This window comes from Pogonomyrmex barbatus, unplaced genomic scaffold, assembly GCF_055798465.1.
Source record: "Pogonomyrmex barbatus isolate J1 unplaced genomic scaffold, ASM5579846v1 scaffold17, whole genome shotgun sequence".
NCBI classification, from domain to species: Eukaryota; Metazoa; Arthropoda; class Insecta; order Hymenoptera; family Formicidae; genus Pogonomyrmex; species Pogonomyrmex barbatus.
In genome coordinates this window covers 6,714,268-6,731,556 of record NW_028297113.1, presented here as the reverse complement: position 1 = coordinate 6,731,556, position 17,289 = coordinate 6,714,268, and the positions used below count along the sequence as shown (strand labels likewise).

The 17,289-nt window shown below is 39.7% G+C and overlaps 2 protein-coding genes across 5 annotated transcripts in view; one reads left to right on the top strand and one right to left on the bottom strand.

The window, feature by feature from the left end:
* The window catches only part of LOC105430774 (uncharacterized), a 43,558-nt gene extending 29,127 nt beyond the window's left edge, over positions 1-14,431 (top strand). Inside the window, exons 2-5 of the mRNA XM_011644482.3 lie at positions 736-1,055; positions 1,206-1,420; positions 10,514-10,851; positions 11,454-14,431. Coding sequence (XP_011642784.2) covers positions 737-1,055; positions 1,206-1,420; positions 10,514-10,851; positions 11,454-11,589 — 1,008 coding nt within the window. The 5' untranslated portion in view covers position 736 and the 3' untranslated portion in view covers positions 11,590-14,431. The remainder of the gene's footprint in view (positions 1-735; positions 1,056-1,205; positions 1,421-10,513; positions 10,852-11,453) is intronic.
* Positions 14,432-15,613: 1,182 nt separating this feature from the next.
* The window catches only part of LOC105430756 (cytochrome b5), a 29,579-nt gene continuing 27,903 nt past the window's right edge, over positions 15,614-17,289 (bottom strand). The window contains exons 1-2 of one of the 4 annotated variants that reach the window (XM_011644469.3): positions 17,092-17,227; positions 15,614-16,240 (exon numbers count right to left, since the gene is read on the bottom strand). In XM_011644469.3, the coding sequence (XP_011642771.2) occupies positions 15,769-16,215 (447 nt within the window). In that variant the 5' untranslated portion in view covers positions 16,216-16,240; positions 17,092-17,227 and the 3' untranslated portion in view covers positions 15,614-15,768. The other 3 variants (XM_011644460.3, XM_011644452.3, XM_089074699.1) reach the window with 3 other exon arrangements.

The window sequence follows — 17,289 nt, the reverse complement described above, 5'->3', positions numbered from 1 at the left end:
TTCTCTTTTCAGTGCACCGTAATTTCCTTTGATGGACTAAGCCAACTGTGTGCGCTTTCTAGGAATCAAAGGGTCGCCCGTCGGAATTTTCTACAATCTAATTTGTCAATCGAATCTCGTGCGTTAAAAGTTTTTCGCTACGCTCTTTTTACCCCGGCGAATACGTCCCGCCCTGGCGTAATCGCGTTTGTCACGCGAGAGCCGAGGCTGAGCGGGCCGCTATTGCGAATAAACGTTACGAAGTGATTCCAATTAAGGGCCATTATAGGATCGTTAATAATGGCGCGCGGCGCACGAGGTCGATAACGTTGTTTAGCAGAGCGTAGTATGCGCGCCGGCTGTAACGGATTGCAAGGGACTGTCACGAATCTCAGCGTCTCGCCCAAGTCCCAATGATTTACGTTATTTATGAAACTGTATAATTTTTTAATATACATAAATCAAGTTTTCGCGTCGCTTCGCGAGTGGCGGCGCGTTAAAGCGAGATCCTCGAAAGGAATGAATACATCGAGATGCGTTATAAATTTTATTCCGATATATCGTAGACGCTGTCTAGCTGCGGAATATTATTTCCGCGTGATTTTAATAAATCCGCGCTATATTCCTCCGCAGGAACCAACCAAGACCGACTTACGGCTCTTTTCCGAACGCGTTTGATTTATTAACATTTTTACATATTGATCCTCTTTGCTCCGCAAGAATGGATCTCTTTAAATATCGCCTAACTTCTTCCAGGATGCCTAACGAGAACGAGTCCGTGTGCGCTTGTGGCGTGGTCGTTACGGACTTACCGAAGTCGCGAAACGTCGTACTGGGAAAGCTGACCATTCACTTGCCCAAGATGAAGGGCAACAAGTTGGAGAACAAGAGCTCACGGAAGCAGTACGATAACGGCCGGGTACCGAAGACCCCGACGTCGAGCGAGACCGGAAGCAGCAGCTCGGTGGCGGAATCCACGAGAGCCACGATGAAGAGCAACAAGCAGGAGAAGCGGCTCACCCACTCGCGGAGGACTCGAAGCGCGGACAGAGCCGAGTCGCATTACACCTACATCGGTCAGTCCGCGTATCGAGCATGGATTTTGTTAATACTAAAAGAATTCAAACGCTTTTCACGGTCTCGGATTAATGGTTAAAAGGAAAAAGGAATAAACAAAAAAAACAAAAAACATTGCATTCTTTTCTACTCTCGATGACACTCCGCAGATTCGGGCTCGAGTGTCCTCGGCGGTGGAATTCGTGAGAACACCATACCGGAAGCGCTGTACGCCACCATACCGGACACGCCGAACACGAGCGTGAACGAGATCGGGACGAGTCGGCCGAGTTCGCAGAGCAGATCGCAGCTTCTTTATTCCACTATTCCGTCTATGACGTCGCCACCACCGACGTACGATGTCGCGACCGCAAAAACGTTGCAGGTAGGACTCGCTACGGTTTATTATATGTCTTTCTTTCCTCTTCGCGTTCCACGTTGAATAGATAAGGAGAGCGCCGCTAATGATATTGCGACGTTTCTCACATTGCAGAGCTGAAATTGAATGGCAAATTAATCTTTTCACAATAATTCATTGGCTTATGAAATCCGAGATAATTTTCTCAAATTTAAACACGCATACGCACATAATGGCGCAAGCCTCGTACGCAGTGTTAAATTTATTTATCTCTTAATTAAAATAATTAATTTAATAAAATAATGAAATATAACGATGTAGCATCTTCATTAATTAAAATTTAAATATTTCGACATTAATCCGAGGTTATTAAGACCGTTTACTATAATTAAGCACATTCTCCGTATTTTTTATTTCCGGCATAAAATCATTGGCGATCATGTTTTCAACATAATAGAAATTAAATTCGTTGACTTAAATAAAGTGCTTACGAGCGAAGGTATCGTTGTAATCGACCTTTCCGTTCATTGGTCCGCGTCCTACGGACGCTCATTCGATTTGCAACTTGCGTTAAGAAACTCCACGTTGTGCGTTGCGATCCCAAGCGGGAATGCGTTCTGAACGCAACAATAACGACCACATCTAGCCGGCTTAATAAATAATTCTACGTTATTACTTCCCCACAAACTGTCTTTCCAACGAGCTGCTATTCCAACGAAGATAATATTGCGCAGTTACCGTTTTCACAAGTGAAGTTTCAGAGCAGCACAAGCGGACAGCAGTTTCCGACAGCGGTCAATATTCTACAATGGCCACAATCGGCATTCGGTCATTTGTAATGTGCCGTAACGCTCGTGTAACGTGAAAGCAATAACAGCCGGCCGTACAATAGTTACAAATTGTCGTCATCTCCCGCTTTAGCTCCCGCTTTAAATGATATAATCGGAATATTAATTCTTCCCCCCCCCTCCTCCCCTCCCTCTCCCGCAATGGATAGATACGCTCGGTAACGTTGGCGCGTTGATATACAACAATGTTGGCCGTCCCCGCCGGTCGCGGGATATAAACAATGTTGCAACGACGATACGCCGATCCACACACTGGCGTCTGGTTTCGCCCGATAAAGCCAGTTGTTCAATCACATAATATCTCGAGTTATCGAAACGAATTATCGCTCCGTACGCTGCGGGTACGGTACGCGGTCGCGATAGCTCGCGCAGAAGTGCCGTCATTCGATTTGTATTCCGTATTCCGCGCAATTCCGTGACGAGCAGATGACGAGGAAATTGGCAGCGATCTAACAATCAGCCCCTTCCCCTCCCTCCCCCACCCCTCTCCTCCCTCTGGAGCAACCCGAAGATCGATAATCGGGAAACGGGACGCATCCAGAGTGGAGGCAATGTAACCGATCGCCCGCGCGGTCGTGCAATCGCAAATTGGACTTTCGTCAGACCGCCAAATGTGTTTATTAGTAATTACTAATTAGTCGATACTATTAGGCGATCGTACCGATGTCGGCGGGATCGATGTCCGTAGATCCTCTTGTAGATCCTCGTCTCGTGCGCGAGCGGCGCTATGGCGTCTCGCGGCAACCAGAATCGCGGTTATATTAAGCTTTTACGAGATTGGTTGCGTAACTTTCGCGGAAACGAAAAAATAATTTCAAATATGAGAACGGCATTTGAATGGTGTTCAGCAAATTGCGACACGACAAAGCGAATAAATGGTCTCTCGTGATAAAAAAAAAAAAAGAATGAACGAACCAGAAATGTAGAATACATTTTACCACATGCTCAGTTTTCGAGAAAAATGTGATTTGATATGCGAATGATGAAATGTGATTTTATACTATGTATGTGAAAGTAGTTAAACGTGTGTGTTTATTCGATTGCATATCAGTATTATATAAATTTTGTCGACACGTGTATGTAAGATAATATAGCGAGAAACATACATTCGATTACAATATTGTTATGCAACCTTTTAAATTTTTATGTTTTTATAATGCTAAACATTGCTATCTCGTCTCCTTGTTGTTCTTTTTTTTCATTTCGATTTCTCGAAATAATAAGATATCAATAAATACATCGATATCAGTGGCTTATGGCTAATATTGGTTCAGTTTGTAATTTATTATCACAAACAAAATGTACGTACGAACAGCTTTTTTTCTTAACATAGCATTGATAGTACGGGAGAATGTTGAGATATCTAAATTAATGGCTTAAGAATTGATTAAATTCGGAGTAAGTTACGGAAGGCGTCAGGCTATTTCGAAAGTCTGTTTATCGTCCCGGTTCTAAATCCCACTCGTGTATACAACGTGTTGGCAGCTCGTATTTCATGCCGTTTTACGTCTTGTGTATGTTTTACATACATTTTACGCAGGAACATGAAATGTTATTTGCAGAATTTATTATACGACGTAACTGATGACGATATCGTACGGAATTGGACGTTCCGGGCATTACACGGAAATTAATGACGTCACATGTGAAACATCCTTCCCATCTTTCACTTCCGAATCAATCTGATGCCGCGCACATTTAAGGCTTATCTTAAAATTATCGCGATTCAAATTTGGACAACAATTCCGTTGCAGCGTAATGATTTTGCATGATTGTTTAAAGTAATTTCAAATATTTCAAATTTTGAATTTTTTATCGTATTTACAGTACTGCAAATATATATAATATGTTTTACGTTATCAATCTTTGTGAGCAATATTGATTTATAACGGTGACGTAATAAGAAAACTTTATTCATATCTGGCATGCAGAACATTAACATGCGTTTGTGACGTATCGAATTCGACTTAATGTAATACACAGGTCGGAAATACGCGCATGTGGCGTTCGAACAAGAAATTTGATTGCATCATTAAAGAAATTCAAATTTGTGAATTAAATTTTATCGACAAATTCTTTTTCCTTTTAAGGAAGTTTGAAGCTTTTATGTTATATTATTTTTATTTTATGTTATATTATTTTAATGTAGTTCCGCGTGAGGCCACATTATCGGCTTATAAAGAATACGGTTATTTTTGAAGATTTGCTCAAATATCAAAGTTCGTCCATCCGTATTATTCCGATGAAACGCCGGAAATTTTCAGCAATATTCAACTAATGTTAAATTTAATCTGTAAATTTCTAATATCTGCCCCTGGCACGTTTGTATCTCTTAAAAAATATAAAATTTTTAGAAAAAGTCTTTAATAATTTTGGAATTATCAGTCCTGCAATTTACTGTGAATTATTCACACTCCGATAATAAACATTTCAACTTATACAATAAATATATCTGTTACATGATATAATAATCGTATTGAAAAATTATATCTCAACAACCGTGAAAAATAAAAATCAATATTACGTTGTTTGTAATGATTTAATACTAGAAAATGCAATTAAATTTGTCTGCACCGTTTCGATCCATGATCTGTCACATTAAATTTCGGCATGCTCGGCGACCCAATTGTTCGAGTTTGCCTCGGTCACGTGCCTCCGAAGAGATTCGCCATCTCAAAGAAGAATCGCTTTATCGGAGCGAGCGGCTAGCATAGAAAGAGGAACAGCAAAGAGAAAAAGAGAGAGAGAGAGAGAGAGAGAGAGAGAGAGAGAGAGAGAGAGGCAAATTCAATGTACAGCTTCTTAACTCAAGAACCATTCTAATCCAGTTGGCCGCCCATTCCGTGACGTATAGTTCTCCGGCGCCGACTGGAACATAAATTCTTCTACTGTGTTATCCCAATAGCTGCTGCTATCGTCACCGCCAGAAAGTCGATATTCCGTGCCGAAAAATCGAATGCTGAACGCGAGTTTGATACTTCTCGTACTCGAAACTTTTGCGATACGAGATATAGTTCTTATCAACACCGAGGGAAAAATTAATCAATTGGAAGAAGGATATGTTCATGTTATCAGTTTGATATTTCCAAGCATAAACATCAATTGCTATAAATTTATTATAGTTAGATACTCGTATAAAATTTTTTATGCTCGTACAATTCGTCGAATAAATTGATCTTTTATCTTTTTCGAAATTGTATTCTATTCGAAATAATATTCTCCATAAGAGGAGAAAATGTAAATGATCATAGGATTACTTTTATGACGACGCCATTTAAAAATATCAAAAATGGAAAACAAATTTCAAGAAATATTTTTCTTTGTTTTTTCTTCCGTACTCTTCTATATTCTGGCTAACGTCACGGAAAGATTGATATTGCTCGTCTAACGAAATTATGTGTGTAACGATAATGATCGACGCGACATTCTGAAACAACGATTTGTCCAAGTAAGTGACGTCGGTTGTACACGTGAAGAAGAAGCTCGAGGTCGGGGAATAATCGCGGTGATAAATTCTTAAACCGGCTTCCCGTGTGTCGCGATAACGAGAAGGCTCTTGGTTTGCACTTGGCTGCTCCGAAATGAAGAGGTCGTCAAAGGAGATCGTGAAAAAGAGTTGAAATTGTTCTCGGGCTGAAACGTCGAGCAGCGATGTTGCCCGCACGAGCGAGCACGCGCGAGCTCGGAAAGTGCTCGTATGAAATGCAAAACCATCCCGGGGAAGTTCACTACACACGGCTAAATTGTGCGGCGTGATAAAAGAAGACCTCGGAAAAACACCCTCGAGACCGTAATTGTGGATCGTATATCTCTCGGAAAAGAGAGAAGAGAGAGACAGAGTATAGCCGCTCGTTAGCCGACCCACATGACAACTATGGACTTAGATCGTTTATATTTAAAAGAAAAGGACATTATTTTCTTCTAGATTTTTCCCGGAAGAGGAAGTACTCTGCGTCGCGGGAAACATGCTTTAAAGCGCTTCAAAATTTTTCCCTCGCATCCAGTACTTTCTTACGAGTAACTCGCAATTAATTTCCAGTTGGAGACTTTTGTTCGGGCGATTTTCCGAGAGGGCGTCTCCATATTTTCCACTTCCAAGGCACGATCGTCTACGAGAGATTAAAACGAGAGAGCGACCAAAGCGGACGGTCGATTCGTCCGGACGTGAGCCCTGAAAAAAAAAATTTACGTTCTGTATGTTCCACGGCCTCGTCGAGGCGGGATGAGGGAAAGGAGTTACCGGTAGGCTTTCCTCACGAGAGCCCCCTCGAGCTTACTTCGCGAGATCCTGGTTGTTTCCATTCATGAGCCGCGGGCGCAGGAGGCACTCGCGTCTTCTAATTTGAATAACAGCCACGCCTTTATTATTTTCCCGCGAGGCCATGGGACTGTATCGTGCTCGCGGGAGTCACCCATTTGTCAGGAAGACTTTCGTGGGAAGTGCACGAAGAGGGACTCCTCCTCGGACGATGCCACGCGGGACGAGAAAATCACGCTAGCGAGCGACCGCGCGTGATTCCATTTACGCGCAATTATTGGAAAAACTGAACGTGTTATCATCTGTTGTACTTCCGAGACTTCCGAGAAAAAAATTTCGATTTCGCGGAAGTCTCGGATGATTTGAATCGCCTTTCGCTAAGGAAAATTCCTTAATTATCGCGAGATCACAATGAATATTCCGGGAAGGAACATTAAGGTTCCGATTAAGGATTAATTATTTACATTACCGACAACATGGCGGTAGTAAGCCGTTTTCACCGAATTCTGACAGGCATAACGTCATATCGGCGAACTGAAAATTTTATACCGCAATATGTTGGCGCGGGTGAGAAGCCGGGGTTAAGCTGCCTTCATTGCGACACGGAGCGTTTACATTAAAGAAGGACGGTCTTGAATATTTAGGCGTAGAGGTAACGTGTAATGCGCTGGGAGCGACTTCACGACTGCTCTGTAGTTACAGTCCGAAAGATATATGCTCGCGAGTCGCTCTCGCATATTAATTTCACCTAGTAAGTTAGCTCAAATGATACGAGCGACGCAAATAATAAAACGAGACTGCCGAGGACTGGCCATTGCTGTGGGAGACCGAAAGATTGAGGGAAAGAGAGAAAATAGAGAGAGAGAGAGAGAGAGAGAGAGAGAGAGAGAGAGAGAAACGAAAGAGAAGACATAAAAGTAACAGAAAAATAAAACCAGCTAGGTAGAGAAGCGGATTAAATTGGCACAGACTGCGAAAGGGAAGAGAGACGAGATGAACGAAAATTATTATGAGGAGGCGAGTTACGATACAATAAAGAAATCACATGAAACTGAAAATGAGGAGCGAAAATTGCTAGTCAAGTAGCGATGATGAAAAAAATCTATAACATTTATTCTCAAAGGGGAAACATTTTTTGCCGCCGCAATTCGCAAATGCAATCTAGGATTCGTTGCGAGAACAGGTGAAAAAAAAAAATTGTTGCATTTACCCACGTCAATTTCTTAATTAAATCTGTAGTTATTTATTTTATTCGAAATATGCAATAAAAAATTTTGAAACGTTTAACATAATTATTCACGATGTACAACAATTTACGAGTAACTCTTACAATTTTTAAAGGTACGATACCGTAATTGTTGGTAATTAATAGATGCGAGCTTGAAATAAATAAAAAAAAAAAAAAAAATTATAAAAGACCTTTGCTTGTACGTACTTGTACGTACTTGTCGCAATATCGATGGGCTTTAAAAAACTGCACCATATGCAGAACTTGAGACAATTTCGTCGAGATCTTTTCACAGATAGCACTTTCGGGAGAAACATAATCATCTCGGGGCGAAACTACCGCGGACGGGAAAAACGCGACCACAGGGCTCTCGGCGATCCTCTTAAACGAACGCCCGAGGGCGACCACGCTCGTCTCACGCTGGAAAATGGAATCACAAGATAATAATCCCAAAACTCAATTTCGCTCTTCCTTCTCGTCGAGTGGAGGGCCGTGGTTGCCGGCGGTTGACTTCGTCAGGAGTGAAGATCGCGAGAATCGAAGATCCTGCCCGACGACAAAAGCGATCGGAGAATTCGACCGCTGGGACTGCTTTTGATTCGCGTCGCGGTTTCATTTCTGCCTCGTAACTCTTTTATTCCCGTATATCGAATATATTTTCCTGGCCAGACAGAAACTGAGTGGGACTTCCGAGCGAGAAGAAAGAGAAATTTTTCGATCAATTTGTCGAAGATGCACTCGAGGTTTCGTTATGATCCTTGAAACGAAACGCAGCTATTGGCGTATACCGGCAACTTCCTCGATGTGTTTCATTTTGAAAAAGCATAAAATATCTCCCGCAGTGAAATACATATTTATAGTTCAAGTTACCTGACGTTCGATAGAGCGTAGACTCGCGAATGTAAAGGAGCGCGATCGTATGTTTCCATTTGCGGATGACATCTATGTTACCATGCACATTTATAGATAGCCGATACTATTTCTTTCCATTTTTAAATTTTTATCCCTTCTACATTGGAAACTGAAATGAGGGAATTTTCTTAATTATTAAATCAGCTCTATTTCTGCTTGAATTAATAAAGGTGATAAAATCGTACGAAGAAATAAGTGAAATATTCCTTAGAACTCTCTGATCCAATTAAAGATTACTTTATATCGTTTTACGTTCCCGATTTTATTTTAAAATGTATCTTATGAAAAATATGATATGTGAAAAATTACAAAAGTCATTTCCGAGCGAAATCTCGCTAATATAAAATTAGCATATAAGAGTATTACGCGACAATTAGATGATTAAATGAGAGAGTCAACACTTTTCACAGGGGAAGCGTAAGAGGAGAGCGTGTGCCTGCAAGATTTCGTTAGCTTTTATGATATAGTATGCGAGGCAAGTCGGCTCGGTGAGAAACGAGAGAAGTTTTTCCGCTGCGTTTTACGCCCCGGCTAAAAAACGCCGCGGTTGGGCTCAAGAGGAACATTAAAAAACAGCTCATCGCTCTATTATAATTTTCAGCGGGAGATAATGGAAATTGAAAAATGTCCGGAACCGATTTACGCAGCTAACTTCGTTACTCGAGCTTGCGTTACCAGATTAACGCGATTAAATTTCGAAAGTTTAATCTTTTGTAATTAGCAACAACACATACGCTATTTACGAGCATAATTATTCCCATTGTCGTCACTCGAGAACGATTAGATCTGCTCAAATTAACAAAGACGCTCTCTACGAAATTGCTATATCGAAGAAGCGAGCGTTCGAAGGGCATATCAAATGGCAAATGCGGCGACCAATACCTTTTCTCGAGTTCTCGAAATGGATCGTAGCTGCAGTTTTATTTCGCGAATCGTTGTTTCGTATTCGAAACGTGACACCGGAGATCAGGTATCGAAACCGCAGCCATGCAAACATAATGACAAGTAACTACAATCTGGAAATCAGAGTTGCGGATAGAGTAACGTGACCCTAATGCAACCTCGTGAGCAGAGGAGATTTCTGAAGTTACTGTTAATTAATTCTGTTAATTAACGAAAGATTAATGTTGCGGTCAATTCTGCTCTACAAAGAATGTAGGAAGAATAGAAATGTTGTGAGCTCCTTAGCACATCTCTCTGTTTCGTTTATCAGTTCGTAGTAAATGATCATAAATTATAACACTTTTAAATACGATAGACTTGTTAAAAGTAAAGAAACAGGTATAAAAAATGGTACCTTCCATTTATAATGCCTAGTTTATATATCAAATTTAACACCGGTTACTTATCTTGAAAGCTGGCTTTATGTGGAACCATCGCGAACACACTTTCACGTACATAGCGCAATTTAAAAAATTCCTTTTTTTAAAGCTCCATCGCACACATTTTTTACATAACATATTTCTCGTTAAAAACTTCGGTTGCTGTGCTTCTATGGCGCAGCGTTTTAAAATGTGGTTTAAAATATGAAATTCTAAAGCAATTATTTGCAAACCTAAAGTATTTATAAAAATTGCAATTTACAAAAATAATTCATTGCGTGTAAATTATTTGTGAAACATTTTTTGAGCAAATAATTTATAATAAAATGACACTTAATAAATATTTCAGTTATTAATGTACAGAAAAATAAATTTAAAAATAGTGTTTAGATACTCTTTCCATGTTTCTCTTCCTCTGTGTGTGTGTGTGTGTGTGTGTGTGTGTGTGTGCGCGCGCGCGCGCGCGCATGAATATATTTGGATATGACTCTAAATGTTTTATCTCGTGCTTCTTTTTTCCTTTTATTTACGAAGCACATTTTTATTTTGCAGACCGGTTTGCCACCGACGTACGAGGAGTACCTTTGTCACAAGTACACGATGATGTCACGTTCGCACACTCCTCCGCCACCCTGGTCCGACTCGACGACGACGACGACGACGTCGTCGTCGTCGTCGTCGTCGTCGTCTAATCCGGGTTCGAGTATTCAGGCACGACGCGATCTCCTGGCAAGCCAGCCCGAACTTCGCGAGTATCTAACGCAGCTGACGCTGAACAGCCGTGACTCGCAATATCAGAATCAACAACGGCGGAATCAACTCAGAGCTACGATCTCGCTCCCGAGGGAACAGGTCAGAGTGCAGCAGCGTGCACGGGCAATGCCTCCCAGGTGAGTTGTCGAAGAGGCTGCCGCGGTACGGGGCCGACTCTCGGTCGCATATCTCGGGGCTGCTGGGGAATCGCTCGTGGAATAATTCACGCAGTTTCCGAGGTGGCCGTATGCGACTATGGCACCGCCGGGAGTTGGCCCGGCCCGGGATGTACTTGGCTGTTCCGGGATATTTCGCGGTGCTAAGAGCCAGTGGCAGGTTCAAAGTAGTTTAGAAAAGTTGAGACGGCGATTATGCAAATACAGATCGTCCCGGTTTCTTCCCTGCATTTCCACTCCCCCCCCTCCTCTCCTCCCCCCGTCCCCTCCGCTTTAGTCGAGCCGATTAAAAGAAGAGTAGCTCGAGCAAGCTTTCGCGAGTTTTCTGAAATATGAATGTGTTCGTTCTTGAGCAAAGTAGTTAAATTTTATTAAAATTATTATATATAGTTGAAAGAAAAAAAACTTCGCCCCTCCTCATTTATCGTATTAATATTATGATTCCTCGCTTCGTAATTTTACGAAGCGTACATTATTTTTTATCTTCTCGTAACTCGCATTGCTCCTATTTGCTTATCCTTAGAAATGGTTTCCAATTGGAAATAATTTGAATGTGCTTGCAGATCGCAGAGCGAAAGCCGAGCGCAACAGCAACGAATCGCGGCGATGTATACGGACGCTGCGTTTTGCATGGAAACCACGGTATTGCAGTCGGCTTTCGATTCCGGTCAAGGATTTGCTCTCTGCAGCTTGATGTAAAAGGACGAGTAACCTCGCTTCGAACAGGAAGTTGCGCTGGAGGCTAATACCATCGTCAATTCACGATGATCGGGTCCTTTCGCGAATGTTTTCCTTGAGAATCAAAGACAGCGTTTGCGAAACCATTTGACTGGCGGATTGATGATCCATTCGTGTAGATCTATCGCGAATCACGAGATGCAGCGTCGCTGCAAAGCGGGAAAACCCTCGCGTGTCTCGCTGAATTTAACGAATAAAGCGTCACAATTAGTATCGATTCCTGATAGATAAAGTGTCATTGCCTCATAAGTACATGTGAATATGTAAGTATTAAATGGTAAATCGATTCCTAAATGGTATCTACTTCAAATGAAAGTATTCATTCGCTACAATTATTTTCTGGGTGCAATGACAATTCCACCTCCACCTACGCCTAGATACTTAGATACACGTTTGTGATTTATAATCAATTGCTGTTACAGATGCCTATTAATTTCTGACTTGATTTTTATGGACGACTTAGAAAAACAGGAATGGCAAATAAATATAACTATATGTATACGTTCGCAGGCATAGATATTTGAAAATAACTTTTAGAATAAAGTAACGATAATGCACAATATAAAGTTAAGCTACGTTTATTCCAGTTGTTCTCTATCAAATTGCAAGAAGATTGCGAGAAACTGGTTAATTTTTTAATTTAGATAATAATTGCGATTTTGTTCCGAATGGGATTCTTCATTTTTTTTCTTTGGGGGAATAACGTCGAGTTTCGACACCTAACTCGATATCCAATTCTCACTCCTCAGATGATATTCGACGCGAAATAGATCCTCCGGGCCTTTTATCTAAAAAGAGATACAACGAGCAATGTGGCCGTCGAACAAAGAGCAAGCTTTTTATTCGCAGGAAATTGGAATACGCGACGGCGTGTCATAGCAAGCTTCGCTATTTTAGCGTGTCCGTAAAGGAAATGGGGAAACTTGGTGACCCGAACCGGTCAGAGAAAGTGGAGGCAATTGGAGATAGATCGGACACACGATTTTGCCATTCGCTCTGTTCGGTCGCACAAAGACGGGTAACAAACACGGCGTCTAATTTTTTCGAATCGGCGAAGAGACATTTCCAGCTTTTCGGACAAAATGTAGCTTGAGTTTCTGCGGGTTTCTACAGGCAGCACCACATATTGAAACCACGCAAGATCAATTTTTCAAACCTTATGGAGTTTCTTTGTCTGACAGCGATTCCAATCACTCTCCTTCGAGAGGAGAGAGAGAGAGAGAGAGAGAGAGAGAGAGAGAGAGAGAGACCGTAAAAAATTATTTCGTATCGAGTATCATCATCGTTTAAAGAGAAATCAAACGTTAAGTTAGATATTGAAATATTTTAGGTTTCATCTTTCGCAATTGTAATTAAATCTAACTTACAAAAAATTTATTTCACAATCTCATTATAATTTATAAAACAGAGAGCGTGGTGCGAAGTGATGTTCCAAAAACGAAAATTAATAGCAGAATTTTATTTTTCATTGAATTAGGAGAAACTTTTTCGCGAACAAAATTTAATTTGAGGTGTGATAACTATAATGTTCAATATTACAAGCTAGGAAATAAGAGGACGAACCTCGAATTAAATTTTTTTTCTACACAAGTGCAATCTTTTCTTCCGTGACAAATAAGTGCTGTTTCGATATTTTTTTAATATATATGTATTTTAATTACAGAAATTGTTTCAGCTTTAGCTTTTTCCGTTTAGAGAACTCATAATTACGATGACGGTAAAAAAGAAGGTAGAAAAGAAAAGTTGTTAACGACGCTATTTTTATTTTCGCGTATATCACGTTCAGTTGTTTCGAACTGTCGTTTAGCGTTTAGCGGAGACAATTTATAAATATGCGAGTGCTGTGGGCATTCGGTATTTAACATACACGGTCCTAACAACATACAAAACAGAAAGTAGTGTGTAAAGTTGATGTTAATCACATGTTACGTAGCGTAGCGTGACGTGTGCGTTGAAGTATCGCGCGCAAGTATCGCGTTAGTATTACTGTCATTAGACGTGATAAAATAGAAAAAAAGAAATTATACAGACCTAGTGAAATATGGAATTTATGTATTTACGGAGTTTAAGTGAAGTGTATCACGAGCGGACTTTGTGTATTACGAGCGAACGTCGTTCCCTCGCACTTAGCGTTAAAAATGAAGTGGAGCAAAAATTAGAGAATATTATTTAATTATAATATAGAGAGCTAGGGAAAAGTATAGACTATCGCATAATTTTAATATTATAGCTCATCACGATTCACATATAAACTTATTATTATATAAAATCGTAAAATCTATTTAACGTATGTAACGGAAAGATTTGTTATATCGACATTTTTCTATCGGCGAGACTTTAAAACGTGCGAAAGGACTAACGTGCTCGCCATGGGACGGAAATGATATTTGCCAACAACAGTGGTACCTCTTTTTTTATTTCTTTATTTTACCTTAATCGTGCGCACATACACAAAGTGAAAAAAAGCACACTCACATGCACACGAACATGTTATGTATATATTTTATAGGTACATTTTGTGGTTAAGTGTAAATATTATGAAGGGTCCTGTCATATGTATCATGTGTAATTTAATTCTAGATTAATCTAAAGTTAATGCGTAAAGCGAGTATATTGCTAATTTAATAAACGAACAGTCTTGCCTTCCGACTAACGGAAATGGAAAGTTTGTTATATCGGTCTATCGATGAATCGAGTAACGAATCAAGCTACATCGCTATTACCTCACATTACATATTATATATAAATATATATTATAAATGTTAGAGGATCAAGAAATATAAAATGTATCCGTTGTGAAGTATTCCATGAGCACTAATTATTGCATCACCAGTATCTTTCCTTTCGACTTCATTTCGACTTATTGATTATGTTACCTTATCAACTCAAGATGTAGAGTCTTTCAAATGTTGCAATTTTAAAAAGTGAAGTTAATTACAAAAAAAAATTCGGTACGTTTGTTTTACTCCTGTGATATCTAATGAAGCAATTTTCGAAAAAAGATACCGAAAATATTTTGTCCAATATGAATAGTAGATAACGTCAAATGTCACAAAATTCACATGATGACATCACATTAGTCGCCCGATAACAACTTAAGGCCGCAATAATCCTATTGCAAATGATTACGCGACGCGACAATAGTTCAGCAGACATGCACGTTCGAGGTGCGTGTACCGGTTTAAGTGGATGAAAATCAATCCCTTATCGTTGCACGCTTGACCTCTCGCGACATTTCAACAACAAATTGATGCAACCTATAAATATTGTAAAAGTAGTTTTGCCGCCCGGTGCTCGACCAATCATTGCTTAATAACGTGCGAATTATTCCAACGTGTGACGTGCATGTACGAAATAAGAGGAGAGAAAAATTTGAAACTGCAATTTGATCGCAAACCATCGTAGAGTGTAGTGCTGTGAGTAAAAATTTAATTAGTTATCACTAAACCATGGTCAGATTACCTCTTAACACCGTTAATTAACAATCTCTATTCAAATTTTCCACAATATAGTAGTTTATATTGGCAGGTTTATTGAGTTTAAATACTGATGGAAAATCACTATTGCTACAATTATTTTTAAACGAATAATATGTCGGCATGTAGCCATTTCTTTTTTTATTGTATAAAACCCTAGATGTAGCAGTTAAGGTATTATACGGAATATCCTCAATATTAAAGTTTGGTCATTTAAAATATCTTCATGTTGAAAATACGGGAAGATGTAGGCAAAAAAAAGTCATTACAGAAAGATAAAAATTATTATATCAATAGTCAATATATTATCATAAGCTATTTTATTTATTTTTTCATTATCATTAAATCATAGTCTATAACGATGTTAAAATTTATAATATTAATGTTATCCATTTAAATTCAATAAAAAGTTTGGAGAAAGAATTTTGATAATCATATCTTTTATCTCTTTGAAGCGTATAATTTTTTTCTCATACATTTTCCCGTATAATCAAAAGGCAATAATGATATTATAGATGTGATTATTTTTTAATAAGACTTCTTGCATAATTTTAGAGAGTACAATTTTCGGCAAAGCGTTTCGCCGATTTCCCGTGTAAAATGTTTCCTAGGTATTTGCCCCAAACAAGTAATATCGACGACGGATTTTGACAATGCGAGCAGATTAGAATCCCATGACTTTCACGCCATTAGGAATGCGAAAGATCCTCTCTTTCGGCGGAAGCTCGCCGATTTTGTATCGCTCCAAAGTTACCCTGGCGATGGCGGAGTGTCCGGTGCCGATAAATGCCAAAGTCGCGTCTCGTCCGGCGTATTCTAAGAGGATATCCTGACCACCTGGATGATTCTTCAGGAATTCTGTGCAGTCGTACACGTAATCGTAGATTACGAGCCAACAGTCGTCGAGCGTGTCGTGCCAGGTGACCTCGTCCAAAGTGATAGTACGGAGCTCGTCATGCGATTTTTCCCTCAGCTTGCATCTTCGCTCTCTAATGGCGTCGTTTCTCGTTTTCGTGACGTCGTCACGACGCTCGACCTGCAGAAAGTTCTCCCTCGATGGTTTTACGTCTCCCAATTCGAGGGAGCGAAGAGCCAGGCTCAAAAGGTCCATGCTACGGGTTCTGGAAGCGCTCGTTCTGCAACACAAATAGATTTTGCTTCTCAAATAAATCTACCTAATTGTGAATTAATTTAATGGCATTCTTGCTTTACACATACGAAATAATTTTTTTTTATAAACTGAATTTTTTTAGATTATAAAATAATACAAAGTATAATGCAAATATATTATAATAAAAGATTATATGTAATTAAATTTCGAAAAGTCTATCTTACTATCTTAAATTAAAATTTTCAATTTTTGAAAATTAAGTAAAAATTAAATAAATTAAATAAATCACAATATTATGCGAACTAATATCTCGACAGGACAAGACCATGTTTAAGTAAAATATTTATTTTCCTTTGTTTCGCACTCTTCTGATAATTTGTAAATACTACGTGGTTGCTTCTGTTCATATTCACACATCCGAAAATATAATAAACGATTATTGATTGCATTTCAATCGACAGAGTGTGATTCGGCGCTGTAATAAAGCAATATTTGCAGTAGCGGAAAACTGTGAACAACTGCACTATTGAGAGTATGTTATTTTGTTAAAAATGACCAGCGACAACTGAAAAATACGAGCGCAGGAGCACCGGAAGTATTATATCAAACGCCGGAAGTGAACGGGAGGTGCACATATATCGATAAACTCGTGAACCGATTTATGGCAATCGTTTAAACAATCCCACACTCGGTACACTCGGAGAACGGGCTTTCACGTTAAATTCACCTACAGTAACGAGCGTTCCTGTCGACGTTGTCTGTCAAGAGACATCGCTGCACCGAGTACCGTAGACTGAAATCAATTTGCCCGAGAAAGGAGAGTAATACTATTATATATATATATATATATATATATATATATATATATATATATACCGGTTGAAACCTGATGCGTGCACGCACGAGGTGTCTTCTTGGTCACGCGGTACGTCTCTCGGCCACGCATAATCCGCACGTGGCTCGTTTTCTCTCCTCTGATTGGGGAAACTTTTTATCCCACGTCTGTCTCTGATTGAAGATAAGAAGCGTAGATAGAAACACAGAAGTTGAAATGAAACTCCAAGAATTCTAAAC